Source organism: Panthera uncia (genome assembly GCF_023721935.1).
Source record: "Panthera uncia isolate 11264 chromosome C1 unlocalized genomic scaffold, Puncia_PCG_1.0 HiC_scaffold_4, whole genome shotgun sequence".
NCBI lineage: Eukaryota > Metazoa > Chordata > Mammalia > Carnivora > Felidae > Panthera > Panthera uncia.
Window position 1 is genome coordinate 55221983 of NW_026057585.1, and position 22316 is coordinate 55244298.

At 36.4% G+C, this 22316-nt stretch overlaps 1 protein-coding gene across 3 annotated transcripts in view; it reads left to right on the plus strand.

Moving 5' to 3' along the window:
- TM2D1 (TM2 domain containing 1) overlaps positions 1-22316 on the plus strand; it is a 92846-nt gene that overhangs the window by 11011 nt on the left and 59519 nt on the right. For all 3 annotated transcript variants that reach the window (XM_049618579.1, XM_049618578.1, XM_049618576.1), the window contains exons 3-5: positions 5011-5119; positions 10579-10670; positions 21250-21323. In XM_049618579.1, coding sequence (XP_049474536.1) covers positions 5011-5119; positions 10579-10670; positions 21250-21323 — 275 coding nt within the window. The remainder of the gene's footprint in view (positions 1-5010; positions 5120-10578; positions 10671-21249; positions 21324-22316) is intronic.

Sequence of the window (22316 nt, forward strand, 5' to 3'; positions counted from 1 at the left end):
TCTGCAGGAAAATCTCACAAGGCTGTATGTAAGACAAGAAAGTGACAGCTTCAAACTGAGCAAGTAAGGGCAAGGTAATACATTTAGAGGAAAATTATCCAAAATTTATCAGTAGAATTCTGTTTATGGCACAGCCAATCCAGAACTTACTACTTTGAGGATTTAAAAAAATTTAAAGGCACATTTTGAGGAAAAACTTGTGTTTATCGATTCCTTGCAGATCACTTCTTTGTGAAGGTAGAACAGTCCTCTTCAAAGCAAAAAAGTAACTTTTTAAACCAGACATCTCTTTGATTTATATGTCTGATGCCGAAACTCTTGTACATGTACTCCTGGAGGTAGACAGAGCGATCCAAGAGGTAAACAGGTTATAATTGTTGAATTAGTTTCCTAGGGCTGTTATAACAGAGTGTTACAGACTAGATGGCCTAAAACAACAGACATTTACTGTCTCGGTTCTGGAGGCTAGAAATCTGAAATCAAGGTGTCAGCAGGGCGGCTTCTCAAACTCTGGGTGGCAAGTTTCCTTCCCTCTTCTGACCTGCTGTGGTGGCTGGCAGTCGTTGGCTTTCCCTGACTTGTAACTGCATAGGTCTGGTCTCTGCTTCTGTCTTCATGTAGCATTCTCCCTGTATGTCTTCATATCATCTTCTCCCTGTGTGTATGTATGCATGTAATTTCCCCTATTTATAAGGACAGCAGTCTTCTTAGATTAGGACCCACCCTAATGACCTTATTTTAATTTGGTTAAATCTGCAGAGACCCTATTTCCAAATAAGGTCACACTCTGAGGTACTAAGGGTTAGTACTTACACATATCTTTTTGCGGGGGACATAATTCAGCCCATAACAGGTATCTTTAAAGGAATTGAATTCCAGAACCTCAAATATTATATGTTTACTTTTCCTAAAATTGATGTAAAATCTCTGAATTTTAAAGAGGAGCTCTTTCATATCTATTCTTTGTTGGATGGATGGCTATTCAATTGCTGTGGTATTTACAAGTGACTCTTAAATACAGAGAACAAACTGAGGGTGGCTGGGGGAGGGGAAAATTGGTGATGGGCATTGAGGAGGGCACTTGTTGGGATGAGTCACTGGGTGTTGTAAGTAAGCCAATTTGACAACAAACTATATTTTAAAAAAAGGAAAAAAAATGCTGTGGTATTTAGATTCCATTGTAAAAGTGCTATAACATTTAAATTTTAATGGCAGTGTTTATAATCTGCCGGAAATTATATTCTTTCCAACCATTTAAGTCCATGATGAAAAACTTTAGGTATCAACTTAAAAATGTGTAAGGGAATATACCTAGTTGTAGAAAGCTACTTAAGGGAGTGTGTGAGCAAAGTTTTTTGAAGACCCATTGGTCTAAAGCAGGGTTTCTCAACCTTGGGATTATTGATGTTTCAGATTAGGTAATTCTTTGTTGTGAGGAGCATGTTTTATGCATTGTAGGATGTTTAGGAGCATCCTTGGCCTCTACGCCCTAGGTGCCAGTAGCAGCTCCCCAGAGGTGACAACCAAAAGTGTCTTCAGACATTGGCAAATGTCCCCTGGGGAGCAAAATTGCTCTTGGTCATTGAAATAGAGTATAATGATCTCCTTTCAGTCAGTAATGTAGAATATATATTAGCATTTCAGACATTTGCTCATCTCAATTTTTTTAAAGCCTATTTATTTTTGAGAGAGACAGAGCAGGAGCAGGAGAGAGGCAGAGAGAGAGGGAGACACAGAATCTGAAGCAGGCTCCAGGCTCTAAGCTGGCAGCACAGAGCCCGACACAGGGCTTGAACCCATGAATCGTGAGATCATGACCTGAGCCAAAGTCAAGGGTTGACACTTAACCGACTGAGCCATCCAGGTGCCTCTGCTAATCTCAATTTTGAGATATAGCTCTACATATGACCTAATATGACAGATTTTCAAGAGATACCACCTAAGAGTATTGATAATAATTTATTCACTAAAGTCAATACATTTTATCCCAGTATCAAGGCATATATCCAAACAGCTATGTATAAATTGTCTGTTAACTTTTGCCCCATCTCTGTAAATTAGAAGTCCTTGCTTATATCTGAAGTCAAGAAATGGCTGTGTGGAAAGCCTCTATGTTTTGTAAAAGAAGTTCTTTTTTTAAAAAAAAATTTATTTATTTATCTTGAGAGAGAGAGAGAGAGAGCAAACAGAGGAGGGGCAGAGAGAGAGGGAAACAGAGGATCCGAGGCAGGCTCTGCACTGTCAGCCCAAAGCGGGCTCAAACTCATGAACCATGAGATCATGATCTGAGCTGAAATTGAGAGTCAGATGCTCAACCAACTGAGCCATCCAGGCACCCCTGTTTTGTAAAAGTTCTTATTGAGGACTTTCTCTGTGTTTCTCTTGGATCATGAACCAAACAAACCAAGTTCCCACGGTTGCTCAGAGGTGAATTGGAATGCTTTCTTTCAATTATATCACAAGAGCTCTATAAAGCTTTTTGTCTTAACTGCCAAGAAGCTCTGACCCAAATTTGTGGCCCAATTACAATGTCTTCTCTTTCTTGTTTCCTAGTAAAGTTGACCCTTGAATGGTGCAAGGGTTAGGGGAGCTGACCCCTGTGCAATAAAAAATCTGTGACTTTTGATTCCTCCAAAACTTAACTACTAATAGCCTACTGTTGACTGGAAGATTTATCAATAACAGTAGATTAACACATACTTTGTATATTATATTATTCTATACTGTATTCTTACATAAAGTAAGCTAGAGAAAAGACTGTTATTAAAAATATTATAAGGAGGGGTGCCTGGGTGGCTCAGTCAGTTAAGTATCCAACTTTGGCTGAGGTCATGATCATGCAGTTCATGAGTTCAAGCCCCACATCAGCTCCATGGTGACAGCTTGGAGCCTGGAGCCTGCTTCAGATTCTATGTCTCCCTTTCTATCTGCCCCTCCTCTGCTTGTGTTCTTTCTCTCTTAAAAATAAATAAACATTAAACTACATTTTAATAAAAAAAGAGTATCATAAGGAAAATATATTTTACAGTACTGTATTTATTGAAAAAAAAATCCACATATAAGTATACCTGTGCAGTTCAAATCAGTGTTTTTCAAGAGTCAGCTGTATATTATTTCTTCACTCTCAACTCTTCCCTTCATTTTATTACTTTTTTTGCTTGTTTAAATGGTTCTCAGTTATACTGAATCTGTGGCTTTTAGTGTAAGACCTTGTTTTGGAAATTTGAATACATTAAATAAATTAAGTTTATGGGTGACATAGTTTGAACTTTCAATAGCCCAACAAAAGTGTGCAAAGTCATTATACATTTTTTTCTAACGTCATTTTCTCAGTGTACTACTCTGGCCTAAAAAAGGACAATGATTTGTTGGAAATCATAAGATAATTATAATGTAGACAGAAAATGAATACCATTTTCCTCTCATGATAAAACTCTAGGGTCTCTTTTAGACTATTATACAAGATTCGATTTTCATTTTCTGAAAAAACAAAAACAAAAACAAAAAGTGTAATTATTGATCCTAAACATAGAGATAAGCAATTACTGAAACTAACCTAAAAACCTTAGTACCTTTTAATCAGGAATGGTGAAGGTGGAAAAGGCATTAACATTTAGCAAATAACTACACTATGCTGTGCTTTGTACTAGGTACTTTATATCATATTTAGTCCCCACAATAGTCCTATGACATAGATGATCTTGGTGCTATTTTTATCTACCAGGAACCCAAAGTTCTGAAAGAGGCAATGCACAGATAGGTCATTCACATCCCAAAGTTCTTGTTCTTTACACAATGAGGCTATAAAGGTTTCAGGACAGTGTCTGCCTAGCACATAGTAAGCTCTGTAAGTATTACTTCCTCTTATTATGTCATCTGGGGTATAAGTAAAGATCAAAAATGTTAAATGCTGAAGTGGTATATTACATCAATTCCTGGAGGGAATAGAGAAACAAATACATTTAAAATAACCCAGGGGGGCACCTACCTGGCTCAGTCCATAGAGCATGCAACTCTTTTATTTTTTAGAGAGAGAGAGACCACATAAGCAGGGGAGAGGGGCAGAGAGAGAGAGACAGAGAGAGACAGAGAGAATCTCAAGCAGGCTCCATGCTCAGTGCAGAGCTTGACCCGGGGCTCGATCCCATGACCCTGGGATCATGACCTGAGCTGAAATCAAGAGTCAGACAAGAGTCAAGAGCCTGGGAGCTCAGTCAGTTAAGCATCCAACTTCAGCTCAGGTCATGACCTCATTTTTTGTGGGTTTAAGCCCTGAATCGGGCTCTGTGTTGACAGCTCAGATCCTGGACCCTGCTTCAGATTCTATTGTCTTCCTCTCTCTCTGTCTCTCCCCTGCTTGCACTCTGTCTCTCTCTCTTTCAAAAATTAAAAAAATAAATAAAGAGTCAGACACTTAGCCAACTGAGCCTCAGAGCATGCAACTCTTGATCTTGGGGTTATGAGTTCAAGCCCCACATTGGGCATAGAGATTACTTAATAAACAAATTAATTTTTAAAAATAGAATAAATAATCTATTTAGAATAAATGAAAATAATCTTAGTTTATGAAAACTGTCTTCTGCAAGAGTTGATATAAACTGGAAATACAAAATCAGATCATATTAAATTTAATGAATTACCCAATGAGTTACTAACAAAAATTTGAGAAGTATTCTTTACCCTACAGATAAAGTAAAGGGCAATAATACTGTGCAATTCTTGTCACCTTTGTCAGAGGTGAGAGATTAGAGTAGATGGGTCATGCATCTAACCCGATGTGACAATTCTTACATGTTTGTGTTAAGACCACTGTATCATATTCTTTATCTTGTACATGTATATATACATTTAGGTATTCCTATCTAAAGTCTCATGTCAGATATTATATTGGGATGTGGTTTGTTATAATTTTATATTTTCTTGTGTTTTTTTGCTAGTCTTAAGCATAATTACATACCTTTCCTGCAGAGAAAAACACAGTGGTTTCTTGCTTTTTTTTCTGCCTTTTAGTTCCTTGTTTTCCAGCACCCAACATAACTTGTAAGGATTTCAGTGGCAATGAAACACATTTTACTGGGAACGAAGTTGGTTTTCTCAAGCCTATATCTTGCCGAAACGTGTAAGTCCATTACTGAAGCTAAATGTTCAGATTACTTGCCTGTGTTGTATCTTGGCTGCATGGTGTAAAGAGATAAAGAGCAATTTGTGGGGAAAATCCAACACTAATATAACTTTTATGTCTATGTCAGAAAACCTCTATTTTAAGTGTATTTTGTAATGTAAATACAATTGACCACCAAGTAAAGCATAGTAGTTCACTATGTGGAATAAATACTGTGAATAGCCTCATGCCATGTTATTTCGGTCAGTTTATGCCACTAAATGAGTTATGAAAAATTCTGTTTTTAAAATTTGGGGGGTTTCTAGAGTGCAAATAAGGGATTGTGTACCTGTAATAGTAAAAGAATGTTAATTATCCATCATTTGCATTTCAAGGGCATTTTGAAATTTTGTTTCATTCTTGGTAATAGGTATGGATGAGGAATGGTTAAACAGCATTCAAAAGTTTGGGACATTAAGACAAATGGCTTTTATTTTGTTAAGAGTGTTCTTTATTTGTTTTTAAAAATTTCTTTAAATGTTTTTATTTTTGAGAGAGAGAGAGAGAGAGAGAGAGAGACAGCACAAGTGGCTGGTGGGGGGTGGGGAGTGCAGAGGAGAGAGACACAGAATCCAAAGCAGGCTTCAGGCTCTGAGCTGTCAGCACAGAGCCTGATGTGGGGCTTGACTGCATGAGTCATGAAATCATGACCTGAGCTAAAGTCGGATGCTTAACCGACTGAGCCACCCAGGCGCCCCAAGAGTGTTCTTTGTTTAAAGGACTTTGAAGTTTGCTTTTTATTTTTGCTTTGGTAAAGCTAACATTGTATTCTTCTATTTCTGCTTTGTACTAAAAACATGGTTTAGTTTCACCCATTTTTATTTAATTGGTGGCACTATATTTTTACCTTTGAACTGTACATTGTTTTATTTGATGGCACCTATTTGCAGTTGTATCAAGGAATAACCACTGTTATTTCTTTCTTTCCTTTTCTTTCTTTCTTTTCTTTCTTTTCTTTCTTTCTTACGGTTTGGCTATTTCTACCAGTTCTATTAGAATTCCTAGAAATTATAGTAGAGTCTTATTTTTGACCCTACTTCACTGAGTTAATGAGGGACTTTAGATTCTATCTTGCCGTGTAATCCTAAGTGAATCACTTAAACTTTTTTGGGTTTAAAGATTGCTCATTAGTAAAGTAAAAATTGCTAAAAGGATTTACTTCACAAGTACTTAGATATGGTTTAGCCAAGTTTTGAATTTATAGATTGATATTTCTACCATAAAAAATCCAAATGACAATTTATTAAGCGTTGGTCCAAGATATCATAGATTATAGTATAACAACTAAGAAAATCATCTATTGAGAACAGTTAACCACTCAGGTTGGACGTGGAAGTTTATATTACCTGTTATGGTAACACCACAATGGTCTGTTAATCAATTTCCAAATTAATTCTGATTTCTTTTCAGTGTCTCTGGGTAGATCAGGCTCAGTGCAACTGAGCTATACTAATCATGCTTACAAAACAGTGATGTCAGTGATAAGAAGACATGTAATTATCAAGGAAACCAGATACTCGCAAGTATACTGGCCAACTTATTCCCCTCCTATAGTAAAATCTACAGTTCCAAAATAGAATTCACTTAATGAGCATTGAATCAGAACAAGGGGAGTTAAATTGATGGGTAATTTTAATAATAAGTCACAAAATTAAGATCAACTCATAAGTCATTTTTCTATATCAGGATATTCAGTACATGCCTACCAAAGATCCAGCTCCTGGTCAGCTACTGAATGCTCACTGACAAATTCTTACTCACTGAGTGTTCCTTTTCCAGTTTACATATTTTCCTTCTACTCCTGTTACTCCTGTATATAATATTGATAGTTGATTAAAACTCCTATCTTAATATTGCAGATACAGTCATTCTGTAATGTATTCTCCAACAACTAAAGTCTAGCAACCATGTCTGATTGATTACCAAGCCACACGCCTATTTATACTGGCCAACTATTTTAGCTGGAGCAGGCTAACTGCTGTAACAGATGTCTTTAGAATTTCAGTGGCTTAACGCAATAAAAGTTATTTCCCATTTACATCATGGTCCAAATGGTGTTGGCTTGGAGGTCTGGATGAGGTAAGGGGAGTGATTGTTGTTCTATGCAGCCATGCCGGAGCCTTGCTCCTTTCATCTTGTGGCTTTGCTTCCTCTAGTCCTCACAGTCCTTTCCATTCAGCCAGCAAGGGGGAAAGAGGAAAAGCAACCCCGTATAGGAGAATTTTATGGGCCAGATCTAGAAATGGCACACATCACTTGTGTCCTCATTACACTGGGCAAAACTCAGTTATGACTGCACTTAAGTTCAAGGTGGGCTAGAATATATAGCTTAGCTATACATCTGTGAGCATAAGAGCAGTGTTTCAGTGAACAATTAGACAATGTCTGCTACACCACCCATTTTCAGATTATTCTTTAGGATGGTTTAATATATAGATCATTGTGTTTCCAATTTCATTCCCCTTTCCAGCCAAGCTTTTTGAAAGGTATGTTCCTATAATACTTCCCTTTTATGAGTTTTTCTGTCTAATGTAAAGACAGTTTTTCTGTCTAAGCTTTTGGCCATGCTGAAATTTGCTGCTATATCAAATAGATCTTTATAATCCATATCTTAATCTTTCTACAGCATTTGGCATTCCCTTCTTTTAAAATATTTTCTTTCCTTGACTTTTGTATAAAGCACTCTTCTATTCCCTTTGATTCCTCTTCTTTTTTTCTGTAAATCTTGATATCCCCAAGATTATATCCTTGGTCCTATTCTCTTTGTCATTCATTCCCCTCTTTGGCTTCTCTCACCATCTTTATGTGTATTAAAGTCCCAAACTGAATCTATCATCTTTTCCTTCAGATCATTTCCTCCTTTGTCTTAGTGTATGGCCCATGTTCTACTCAGTTTCTTAAGCTGAAACTTTGGAGTCATTCTTGACTTCTCCTTTTCCCTCATTTCCCACATTTAGCACGGTTGCTTCTGCCTTCTTAGTATTTCCCAATTTTGTTTACATTACTCTTCTAGTGCTATTGCCTAGTAGGTTATGGCTTGAGTTTCTTAAAAGCCGACTAATTTATTTCTCTACTTCTGGTCTGGTGCCCCATTCCAATGTAGATAGGACAACCACTGCCCTCAGCATAAAATCTGACATTCTTATAAGAACAGGATCTTTGGGCCATCTATCATCCCCCATCTTCCCCAAAATGTCCTAATTGTGAGTGAAATGCAAAAAATATAGGATTGTAAGCAGGAGATGGACATAATCAGATTTGATATTAAAGTGATAACTCCAGCTACTTCTCTGTTTATTTCTTTTTTGCAGCAAATCTCCTTCAAAGAGTTGTCTAATACTCCTGTACTTCAATTTTTTTCGTTCCAGGCTTTCTTAAGCCTGCTTTGTTTGGTCTTTTTCCTCTACCACATCACCAAAATTGTCCTTGCTGAACTTCTCTTGACTAAATTTGGTGGTAAATTCTCAGCCGTTACTTATGTGATCCATCAGTCACATTTGGCACAATTATCACTCTGTTCTCCTTAATACACAGTACTGTCTTCGCTTGACTTCCAAAATATCACACTCTTCTAGTTTAACTTCTTCCTCAATGTTAGCTCTTTCTCAGTCTCCTTTCCAGCTTTTTCTCTTCTTGGTCTCTTAATATTGGAGTATATCAGGGCCCATTCTGTGAATCTTTTTTTTTTTTTTTGGTCTATCTTTTCTTACATGGCAATATCCTGGTTTTAAATACTTGGTATATGCTTGTAACTCCCTAATTTATATCTCCAGCTCAGACTTCTCTCTCTAACTCTAGACTTGTAAATCTGACTGTCTTTTGGACAACTCAACTTGGATGTCTGAGAAACATCTCAAACTCACATGCCCAACAATGAAATCCTGAACATCCTTCCAAGGTGTAGTCTACCCTCAGCCTTACTCAACTCAGTTAATGCTTGTTTTATCCCTCTAGTTACTTAGGACAAAATCTTTAGCTTTATTCTTACTCCTTTCTTCTTTCATAACCCAAGTTGAATATATCAGGAAATTCGGATATTGTACTTCAGAATATATCCAAAATCTGATCACTTCTCAGTGTTTCTTTTGCTATTACTCCAGGTCAAGCCACTATTAATTTTGATCTGGAGTACAGCAAGAGCCTTCAGAGCCCTTTGTCCCTGTGGTAGTTGGAATTTGTTCAGCAAATTCATCCCTCTCAATCACTATTAACTGGGCAATGTATACTTTCCACTCTATTGATTTGGGGCTTGACCCAGTGATTGTATTTGGCCTGTGTAATGCTAGCCAGTATGAAACAAGCAGAGGCTTAAATGGGCTTGTGAGTTTTCGCTTTCGTCTTGAACCTTGGTGACGTGCTCTGAAGAGAACTTGCCCCAGGTAAATGCTATACCTTCAGCCTGGGCCCTAGAAAAACTTAAGAGGAACTAATTTGAACTGATTTGAACTAGCCTGGATTTAAACTGAGCCAAACTTTAGCCTGAAGCAACATCTCCTGGCTGAACCCACTCTACATCAGCTGAACCACAGCCAGCTGCAGTCTGCAAGTATGAGAACAATTCCTTGTTGTAAGCCACAGAGATTTAGGGTGGTTTGTTATACAATGTTATTGTGACAGTAACTCACAAGTACTCCCCTACAGTCAGTTTTCAGCACAGCAGCTAGAGTAATTATTGTAAAATCAAAATCAGATCATACCACATGTTTACTTAACATGCTACAGTAGCTTCCCATATCTTTCAAAGTAAAAACCAAAGTCTTTACAATGGTATTCTGGGCCATATATGATTTGCCGTTTTTGCCCCTTGTTATCCCTCTGACCTCAGCTCCTACTCTTCTGTTCTCTAATTCTACTCCTACTATACTGGCCTCCTTTATAGTCCTCAGACATGTCAGGTATGCTGTCCTTGCCACGGTGGTTACTTTTGCCTGGGGCTCTCTTCCCTTCCAGATGTGGTGTGGCTCACTAACTCACTGACTTCCCTCAGGTCTTTGTGCATATGCCCCCTTCTCAATGACGCCTACTCTTATTACCCTGTTTATATCTTATATCACCCTTGTCTGCATCCCTGGCATTCTGAATTCCCTAAATGCCCTGCTCCACTTCTTTTTTTCCATAGCATTTATGACTTTCTAACATAATATATGGTTTACTTTTAAAATACATTTATTTTTACTGCTTGCTGCCTGTAGATTGAAAGCTCTTTAGGGGCAAGGATCTTTGTTTCTTTTGTTTATTAATATATCCCAATAGCCCAGCATAATGCCTGGCATGCAGTAACCACCCAAAAGGCATTAAGTAAATGAATGAATGGATGAACAAATTAACAAATAAGTATTAATTAATAGTTTTACTTCCTGAAATGTCTACATGTTGAGAATACATGTATATAACACTCAGGTTCTAATTTTGTACAGAAATGGCTATTCATACAAAGTGGCAGTGGCACTATCTCTTTTTCTTGGATGGTTGGGAGCCGATCGGTTTTACCTTGGATACCCTGCCTTGGGTGAGTATGTTTCATCAAAAAAAAAAAAAAAAAAAAAAAAAAATCCTTGTGAAACCTGTACGGTAGGTAAATGTACCTATTCTTATAGATTGAATCTCTGCATACTATTAATAGTTACAAGTTCCAACTAACTGGAGTTGAATAGTTAATGTTCTCCTGTGAATATAGAGCTAGCTCTACAATTCAGCCTGGGTAAGAAATATTGACCTCTCCTGTATTTTCATCTTTTTGAAAACACACAAAATAGTATAGGTACTTCCTGTCATTGCTAGTACTGGGCAACATGGTAGACATTTAATAAATCTTTTATGAATAGATGCATATCCCTTCTATCCCTCTAAAAATATTTGTCTTCTGCCTGAACCTCTGTCAGTGTTCCCTTGAGAATAGAAACTACTTCCTTTCAGGAGACGTTGGGATTGCACCTCCAGCTACCGGCATGAGCTGGTGTAGAACCTGACTTTTAGTACCCTTAGCATCCCCCTTATGTGTTCCTTATAGCCGTAATCTTCGCATTTACCCTAGTTACTAATGCTTATGCAAACTGTATACATTTGATGATAGCTTTTGTTTGAACAATACTTTTATATACCTACCCTTATTTAAACCTTACAGCTCTCAAACTTTATCAACCTCTTTAAATCTTCTTTACCAGGTAGGGAAATTGTCACCAGAGAGGTTAAGGGATTTACTCACTCTAGAGGCCTTGCTTTATTCTGTGACACATTTGTTGTTATCGTCCTTGTTTTATGGATAGGGAAATTGTCATGAGATTAAGAGATTTACCCAAGGACGCTCAGCTAGTGACCTGAATTTGAACCTAAATTTTCTGGCCCAAGAGATCATACTTTATTTACTGTAGTACTCTGATTCTTTATTAGCCCTGTACTGAGAAAAATTTAAAGTTTCTGAATGCTCTACTTTCCAGCTAGCAAGGCTTATCTTATTCTTTCCATGTTGCTACCTACCAGAGATCAAAGAGGAATCTTTACTGTGGTGTTAGTGGGAAGTATGTTTCTGATAGCCTTACTTGGAACTGGACAAATTTGTCCAGTTAATAGACATTTATTCAACATTCACTACCTGTTAAGTAAGTGCATGCTCTGGAAATAATGATGACGATCACAGTTCTCATTGGCTAAGACCATATAAAATCATATAATCTTCATAGAAGGCCTCAGAGTTGTTAAAATAACAACCCTTTAGCCTAACTTTCTTTTTAGATGATGGATGGACAGATGGATGGACAAAAGGAAGGATGGATAGTTGGACAGAAACTAGATTCATAGTGAGAAAGTAAAATGATATGGTGATGGTAAGAATACACCTGAAGCCTTCTGCCTTTATCCTTGTATTTTCTTTGCTTTTTTTTTTTTTTTTAAGTTTATTTATTTTGAGAGAGAGAGAGGACGAGCTAGAGAGGGGCAGAGAGAGAAGGGGACAGAGGATCTGAAGCAGGCAGTATGCTGACAGCAGAGAGCCTCATGCAGGGCTCGAACTCATGAACTGGGAGATCATGACCTGAGCCAAAGTTAGGTGCTTAGCTGACTGAGCCACCCGGGTGCCCCCTCCTTGTATTTCCTTCTATGTTTTCTTTAAAAAAAAAAAAAAAAAAAAGTTTTAAATTTTTATTTATTTATTTTTGAGAGAGAGAGAGTACATGTGCAAGCATGAGCAGTGGAGAGGGAGAGAGAGAATCCCAAGCAGGCTCCATGTTGTCAACACAGAGCCCAATGTGGGGCAACACAGGGCTCGATCTCACCAACCGTGAGATCATGACCTGAGCTGAAACCAAGAGTCGGATGCTTAACCAACTGAGCCACCCATGTGCCTGTCTTCTATGTTGTCTTTAAGAAGATGAAATTGTATAGGACTACCTGGGTGGTTCAGTCAATTAAGCATCTCTTGGTTTCGGCTCAGGTCATGATCTCACAGTGAGTTCAAGCCCTGCATTGGACTCTGTGCTGACAGCACAGAGCATGCTTGGGATTCTCTCTTTCCCTCTCTCTCTGGTCCTCCCCCACTCGCTCTCTCTCTCAAAATAAATAAACTTTCAAAAAAAAACTTTTTTAAAAAGACAGAGTTATATATATATATTTTGTAAAGATTTCTAACTTTCAGAAAGTTTTTAAAAAGTTAGGAGGGAAGGAGAAACGCTGTTCTTTACAACAGTTTATTCTGTGATGATTTCGAAGTCTATTTTAAATTTTAAATATTTGGCCTAACGAGTGACTTTTTGGTTTTTTGTGATGTGTGTTGGATGAGCTGTCATGTCATATGTGTAAGTTAATGTTTTTTTCTTACTGCAGCACATAATAATATGTTGGCATGTATATTGTGAATTTTTCTTCCTGCAAAGTAAAATTCTAGGTAAAGCTCTGTATAAAGCTCTGTATAGTGAATATTAGTTTCCTGCCAGGAGCTGCCTTTCTCTGGCCACTGCTCTTCCAATCTATTATTAAGTCAGTCAAAGAGAACCTTTCCATTGGAGGCTGAGATTCCATAAACTTGCAAGTATAATTTTTTTTTTAATTTATTTGTTTTTGAGAGAGAGAGAGTGAGAGAGAGTGAGCAGAGGAGGGGCAGAGAGAAAGGGAGAGAGAATTCTAAGCCAACTTCACACTGTCAGCACAGAGCCTGATGCAGGGCTCTGTCCCACAACCCTGGGATCATGACCTGAGCTGAAATCAAAAGCCAGACGCTCAACCGACTGAGCCACCCAGGCACACTGCGAGTGTAATTTTTAACATTCGATGTTATGCTTCAGCGTAAAAGTTTTTTTTTTTTTAATCTTTAAATAACTTACTTTATTATCACAACAATTTTTGTGTGTTCATTAGTTCAAAAAATATTTTGACTGTTGGCTTAAGATAGAACTTTCTCAAGATTGTTGTCTGTCACTTCTTATTCGTCTGCTTTTCAGCTTCTGAGTTTTTGTTGTTATTGTCTTATCTTTTATTTTCTTTATTCTGTTGGGTTTTTGGACTTTAAAAATTCCTTACCATCTTTTCGTGGGATCTTGGAGTGAGAGGAGCTAAGTGGGCATGTCAAATTCATGATCTTTAACTGAAAATCCTCTTATCTCTGTAAGCATTCAGACATTTTTATTGTATCTTACTTGCATTTAAGCTGTCTTAATGTTAGGGATTTTGATATGTTTTATCAACTAATCTAATCTAATATGTAAAGTAATAATGTTTTTGAATTTTAAAATATTAAATGTTTTTAAATTAAATTTTAATTTTTACTAAGAATCCAGGGTTAAAGATTTTTGGTATTTTTGAATAAAATGATTACCATTAAAAAAATTTCTTAACTGTATAGTATGTTGACTGACATGAAAATAGTTATAGATAAAGTCTAAAATTATATTTTTCTTATAATCTTATTTAATCTTCATGGTTATAAAAAGCAGTGGTAGCTTTTTAAAATACTTCCTCAATACCATTTATGATCATTGGAATTTTATTTTGTTTTATTTTATTTTATTTTATTTTATTTTTTTAATTTAATGTTTATTTATTTTTGAGAGACCAAGAGAGACAGAGTGTGAGTGGGGGAGGGGCAGAGAGAGAGAGAGAAAGACACAGAATCTGAAAAGGCTCCAGGCTCTGAGGTGTCAGCACAGACCCCGACGCGGGGCTCGAACTCACAAGCTGTGAGATTGTGACCTGAGCTGAAGTCGGACGCTCAACCGACTGAGCCACCCATGTGCCCCAATCATTGGAATTTTATAAGACAGAATAAATAATGTAAATCATGCAATATGAAATCTGCTTTTACTAAGTAATTTAGTGTTAAATGTGATACTTCATTATATAAATTTTACTTCAGGAATAGACAAGGGAAATTTGTTGTGGGGGTGACCTTGAGTAAAATTTCATAAGATCTAAAAATTCACTTAAGGAAAAATTTCAGATATTTCAAATTCCTTTTTAGCTCATGACTAACTTTATGTATAGCTTTATTATCTTTAATTGATTTATTCCTCAGTATACCAGTGCTATATTAGCTGGAAACTTTTTTTTTATAATGAAACCTTAGTTTTTATTTTTATTTATTTATTTATTTTTATCTTAGAAAGAGAGAGAGCAGGAGCAGAGAGAGGCAGAGGAAGAGAGAGAGAGAAAATCTTAAGCAGGCTCCACACTCAACTCAGAGCTCAATGCTGGGCCGGGCTTGATCCCACAATCCTGGGATCATAACCTTAGCCAAAATCAAAAGTCAGATAGATGCTCAACCGACTGAGCCACCCAGGCACCCTGAAATCTTATTTTTCTAATAGCATTCTGTCTTTGTATTCTTAATTGTTTTTAATGTTTATTTATTTTGAGAGAGAGAGGGTGTGAGCAGGGGAGGGACAAAGAGAGGGAGACAGAATTCAAAGCAGGCTCCAGGCTCCAGGCTATCAGCACAGAGCCTGACGCACGGACCGCGAAAACATGACCTGTGCCAAAGTCAGATACCTAACCGACTGAGCCACCCAGGTGCCCCATCTGTCTTTGTATTCTTAACTGTAACATCTGTCATTTTTTTATATGGAATAACTAGCATATTTTGTTTTGCCCATCTGTAGCATTAAACTGTTATGGATTCTCAAAGATAATAGCTCTTTTGAAGCAGTTAACAGGAGAGATACTCTTTTCACAGTGGTATTCCTTTTAAAATGTAAATGTTTTCTTATTATGAGAATAACAAAGTGTCTTTAAGCCCAAATCTTAAAAATCTTTGCTTAATTATTCCTTTTTTTTTTTTTTTTTAATTTGAAGTTACCAGTCTGGACTAGTATATAATATCCACAGATCATAGGACAAATAAAGGGATTTGTAGGTTAGATTGTTCTAAGATTTGAAAACTCTCTTTTATAGGTACAGACACAAAAAGAATAATGATAGCTAATTACCAAGTCATTATAGAACACCTGTGGTTTGGCAAATAGCAACTTCAATACGAAATAATCTGCATTCTGTAAAACAGTTATGCAGAAAGCAGTGTTTGCAAGACTCAACCCGTAGTAAAAGAAAAAAATACCAAAAATGTTCTTAAATACTCAAAATTAATTTCTGTTCTTTTTATTTTATACCCAAATCCTTTTATTGCATTCATGTTTTTAAAATATAATATTTGGGTTACTAAAGTATAAATAAAATACACTCAACATGAGCTTTATGAATATAATCTGTCAGCATAATCTTTTTGAAAGAATATAATGGTAATGGTTCAGGATAAAAATGGATCCTTCTTGATTAGAAACACTTTTATTTGGAATTTTAAAATAGTTTTTAAAATCTAAAATTGATACTCCTTTTCACAATAAGAAATTAGTAAATAAGGTCTGCACAAAGAGACCTAACACTTTTTTTATTTGGGGGAAAAAAGGCAATCAAGTTTTGGTAGTTCACAGATACCTCACTTTTTAAAAAACTGGTATTATGCTCAAAATAATGAAATCTACAAGAGTAATGGTTTGTATTGATTTTGATAACTGCTGTTTAGAATATATGCTACTTTGTGTTCTGATCAGCGTTTGCTTGCAAATAAGATAATTTACTATTGATATAGTTTGTTCCTTCAGTAATCACATTGACTAGGCATGGGAATGACACAGCACTGATTTCCAGTTGCTCACGAAAGGATAGGAGAAGACAGATAAATAAGAATATATAATAAGTCATACCATGGGCTATGTGCTATGCTGAAAGTTCAGGGCAGGGCTGGGAGCATCTAGGAATAGTATTAAATTCATCCTGGCGGCATTAGAGAAGACTTTCTAGAGGTTTCAAACAACTCTTAGAGCTAGATGATTGGGAATGGAAGGTGTGCAGAGGAGGACTCAAGGCAGAGAGTAGTGCAGCACATATAAATGCAGAGATGAATGAGAAAACTGAGTGCACAGCACATTGGAAGAGAACTTTGGGTAATTTGGTGGTAACATAGGCAGAAGGAATTTACAAGATATGAGACTAGGTTAGATGATCCTATTATAAAGAACGTAGGGGCACCTGGGTAGCTCAGTTGGTTGTGTCCGACTTCGGCTCAGGTCATAATCTCACTGTCCGTGAGTTTGAACCCCACGTCGGGCTCTGTGCTGACAGCTCAGAGCCTGGAGGCTGTTTCAGATTCTGTGTCTCGCTCTGTCTCTGCCCCTCCCCCACTCATGAGCGCGCGCGCTCTCTCTCTCTCTCTCTCTCTCTTTCTCTGTCAAAAATAAATAAACGTTTAAAAAAATGTAGATTTATGCTGTATACATTTCTCAATCGATAATAATCGTAATGGTAACAGAAGTAATGACTGGGCTAACATTTCAGATGTTTGCCATGTGTCATGTATTAATCTGAGTCTTTACTTTTTCTCATCATCTCTTTTAACCTTCAGTGTCCTTCCTATCTTATTTTCATAAAATATTTTTATATTTGGAAAACTAAAGTTTAAAGTAGCAGTATTAGCAATTTCCTTTAGTAAACGTAACCCTTGTGTTAAATTTACAGAAATAGATGAACCATAGTTAATATTATAGGTTTGGATTTGAAGTGAAACAAGATGTAAATTACTGTAATGATTTTAAACTTTCTTTTTATTTTTAATTTTTTTTAATGTTTATTTCTGAAAGAGAGAGACAGAGCACGAGTGGGGGAGGGGCAGAGAGAGGGAGACACAGAATCTGAAGCAGGCTCCAGGTTCTGAGCTGTCAGCACAGAGCCCGACCCGGGGCTCAAACCCACAAACCACGAGATAATGACCTGAGCTAAAGTTGGATGCTTAACTGACTGAGCCACCCAGGTGCCCTTGTGATGATTTTAAACTTTCAAAAAAAATTTTTTTTAATAGTTAACTTAGTTCCTTAATTTTTAAAGCAGCTTTATTGAGGTATACATGACATACATTAAAATGCACATACCTTGGTTGGCTCAGTCAGTTAAGCGTCTGGTTAAGCATCCAACTCTTGGTTTCGCTCAGGTCGCGATTTCACAGTAGGTAAGAATGAGCCCCATGTTAGGCTCTGCACTGACAGCATGGAGCCTGCTTGGGATTTTCTCTCTCTCTCTCTCTCTCTCTCTCTCTCTCTCTCTCTCTTTGTCTCTCTGTCTCTCTTGCTCTCTGCCCCTCTTCCCACTCTCTCTCTCAAATAAATAAACATTAAAAATGCACATATCTTAAATGTACAGTTTGATAAGTTAGACATATGTGTACACCTTTGAAACAATCCCCCATAATCAAGATAATGACCATATATGTCACTACCCAGAGCATCCTCATGCCCATTTGTAATCTCTGGTCCCCCTTGTCCTGCTCTTTACCAAGCAAACATTCATCTGCTTTCTGTTGCTGTAGGTTAGTTTGCAGATATTTTAAATACTTAAGTATCATATTGGATCTGTTCTATAGTTTCTTTATTTTTTTTTTTGCATATATCCTTTTATTTTTTTAATTAAAAAAATTTTTTTTAATTTACATCCAAATTAGTTAGCATAGAGTGCAACAATGATTTCAGGAGTAGATTCCTTAGTGCCCCTCACCCATTTAGCCCATCCCCCCCCATACACCCCCTCCAATAACCCTCTGTTTGTTCTCCATATTTATGAGTCTCTTCTGTTTTGTCCCCCTCCCTGTTTTTATATTATTTTCGTTCCCCTTCCCTTATGTTCATCTGTTTTGTCTCTTAAAGTCCTCATATGTGTGAAGTCATATGATTTTTGTCTTTCTCTGACTAATTTCACTTAGCATAATACCCTCCATTTCCATCCACGTAGTTGCAAATGGTAAGATTTCATTCTTTTTGATTGCTGTGTAATACTCCATTGTATATATATACCACATCTTCTTTATCCATTCATCCATCGATGGACATTTGGGCTCTTTGCATACTTTGGCTTGCACACACAATATTGTGTGGCTTACACACACACATTTCCATACACAATGTTGATAGTGCTGCTATAAACATTGGGGTGCATGTGTCTCTTCAAAACAGTACACCTGTATCCCTTGGATAAATGCCTAGGAGTGCAATTGCTGGGTCGTAGGGTAGTTCTATTTTTAGTTTTTTGAGGAACCTCCATACTATTTTCCAGAGTGGCTGCACCAGCTTGCATTGCCATGTTCTATAGTTTTTTTAAATGTGTTACTTTAGAAGTAGGTGACACTCACCAAAGTTTCAAACACACATATCATTCCCTTATCTAATACTTTATCTGAACAGGAACCTCTCATGTTCATTCTTCTGAAGAACCCTTAAGTAAGGATTCAGCAGCAGAATATCAAGATTTTCATGAACTCATTATCGTTCTCTCTTTTGAGTGTTGTCCCATCACTTTGCCAATAAATATATTTTACATCATTGTTTTAAACAGCTGCATAATACTCTCTCCTATTACTAGGTGTACCTTGATTTTCTGAGGCAGTTCCTCCCTGTTAAACATTTAGATTGTTTCTAGTTTTTTGATAGTCATAAAAGAAATATTTATCAGACTTTTACTGTCTGTCAGGTACTGTTCAAGGAATCGATAAGGACTCTGCCTTTAGGAATTTACATGGCAGTGGAAGAAAGAGAATGAATGAAAACCAACAAATGAGGCCGTTACAGATTTTTAATTGGCACCAAGAAGGCAATAAATAAGGGAGATGTGGCAGGAAGCAGCATGCAGCTTTAGACAGGCAGGTTAGGAAGATTGCTCTGAAGAAGTCGCCTGAGAAATGACAAGAGCTACAGAATATTGTTGGAAGAAGTCATGACAAGAGTAAAGGATCTGACATGGTTATGTTTTCTTCATAGAGTAGCAATTAATTAAAGAGAAACTTTTCTCGGACCATTCTTGAGATTAATCTTTTTATAAGAAAATTAAAAGAAAGGAACCTCTATGGTATTTCCAAATTTACACTAAAATGCTACATGAAGAGGGACGCATTTCAGAAATATAATGAATGAGTCAATGGATAAAATATACCAAGTCAGTGGATCAAGTTCCCTGGGCAACTATAATAAAACATAACTAATAAATAAAATAATTTAAGGAATTGTTATATAAGATAATGGCTAAAAAGTTAGAGGTCTTTAGGAAACAGAATAGCTGAGACCATTTATCCATTCATGTAACAAATATTGAACATCCTCCCTGTGATATGATGTAATGCTGTAGGTACTAAGGACACAAGAGTAAATAAAACAGATAAAAGACCGTCCTTTGATGGGACTTCCATGAGACAAAGACGGAACATAACAACTGTTTTGAAGAAAACTAAAAGCATAATTTTATATAATCTGTATATTTTAGTAGTTTTAAAATTATTTCCAACATGTGTTATCTTAGTACTTAAACATTATTCTGCTGTATGTCCAATTGTCTAATACTAAAAAGGGAGAAATAATCATGTAATGTACCTACATATTTCAGTCTTATTTGTGTATTTCCAAATTGTGTGCAGGAGGTGATCTCATCCACTCTTATGATTTTAGCTGGCATCTATTTGTAGTTGATACTTAGAACTACCCTTTCACGAAAAGTCTTGTTTCCTACCATTTTTATATCTCAAATGCAATGTCTGGAAAGCAATTTAAGTTTAAATATAGAAGAGAGATTACTCATCCCACCCCCACCCCCAATCTGCCTCCTCTATTTCATCATCATGTTTTGTGTAATATCGTTGTATATGTCCTAGATTCTATGCTCTGTTATTATCTGTTTTAGTACCTTAGTTCTAAGGTTGGGACTGAAGGCAGAAGTGTATATAGTACACAGAATTATTGATTTTGAGTATAGAATTAATAATCATGAGATGCTTAGAAAAAAAGTATAGGATAATTATAAGATAATTAAGTATAGGATAAAGATAATTGAGTTGCTAATAAAATTTTGCAATTTAACTGTAAGATTAATGTTTTTTCCTGGTTATTTTTTCTGTGCCTTGATAATCTTTATTTATTTGAACTTTCTATTGTAAATGTGTATTAAAACTTGGATCACCTATGTATTAAGTCTAAATAAATAAATAAGGGTTTTAGGACTAAAAGATGTTCTATAATTCTGGTGTACTGAGATTTAAAGATTTATTCCTTTAGACCTTTTCTCTTAAGAAATTTTGTGAGATTACACTGAGGTGGTTTGTTTTTGTTTTTGTTTTTTTTTGAGCTTATTTATTTATTTTGAGAGGAAGGAAGAGAGAAAAAAGTGCGAGTGAGGTAGGGGCAGAGAGAGAGGGAGAGAGAGAGAATCCCAAGTAGGCCCTGCACTGTCAGTGCAGAGCCTGATGCAGGGCTCGAACTCACAAACCATGAGACCATGACCCGAGCCAAAGTCGCTTAACCAACTGAGCCACCCAGGCAGGCATCCATACACTGAGTTCTTATTTCACTTTATAATATTTATTTAGGTGAACTAATCATTTTTTGTGTCTTTTTTATATAGAGAGTCCTTTAAACCTTTCTCATATTTTCAGGTGAAGATTTGATTTTTTAAAGTGTTAATTTTATATTCTTGATATAAAGAGTTTGTGGTACAGTATACCTAATGGTTTGTTGGAAAACAAAAATTAATAGTTATAAGACTTTCCGAGTTTTAAATGAATTTATCTTCTTTTCTAGGTTTGTTAAAGTTTTGCACTGTCGGATTTTGTGGAATTGGGAGCCTAATTGATTTCATTCTTATTTCGATGCAGGTAAGTTAGTTTCAATCTAGAAGGTGAACTACTTTTACATTCAAACTGTGATCTGTGATCTTTTCCTGGTATATTTTAGATATATTAGAAAGCACACTTTGTCTCTTAACTCAGGCAGAAACACCCTGTGGGGCAAAGTATCCCCTGATGAGAACTGAAACTTCCCCCTAGAGCAATAAGAACTGCCCTGAACCAGCAAGACCCCACAGGATTGATCCCTAGACAGTGATCAACCTGACCTTTGCTGCCCCACCTTCATGTAACCACCCACCTTTGACCCACATTTTTGTGATAGAAATCTACAAATATTTCCAGCATTTTGAGAACCTAGTCCATCGTCTTACCAATGTTAGCCTCACTGAAATAAATTCCTTTCTTGTTTCAAAAAAAACAAAAAACAAAAACTAAGAATAAATATATTAGAAAGCAGTTAGGAATACTTTTTCAGTTTTTCTTTAGATACTAGATCTCAGGGATAATAGCTATGTTTCCAAGTAGCATTTCCCAACCTGTGTTCTACCAGTTCGTAGTTCTAAAAGACGTAAGAACTTCATAAAGAAAGGATTCAGTGCTCAAATATGATTTGTAAATGTGAATTCAACTGAGATTTCTTTACCGGATAACTTCTAAGAGTCTTTATAATTTGTATTATGAATCTCTAATAGGGATTAAGATTATTTCTTGGATTTATTATTTATTTTCCTGGATGGTCACAGCCACATTGTCAATTATTATAATAGAATATTGATGGGGATCTGATATTTGCATATGAACATATATAGGCAGAAACAATGTTTGTGGTTTGTTTTTTTTTTTAATGGACAGGCACTGTATATTAGTATTCTCTTGGTTGTAAATTACAGAAATTGAAATCCAGCTAGCTTAAGCCAGAAAGAAAAAAGCAATGTCCAGGAGGTCTGTAGAAAATCTAGGAATGAAAAGAAAGAAAGAAAGAAAGAAAGAAAGAAAGAAAGAAAGAAAGAAAGAAAGAAA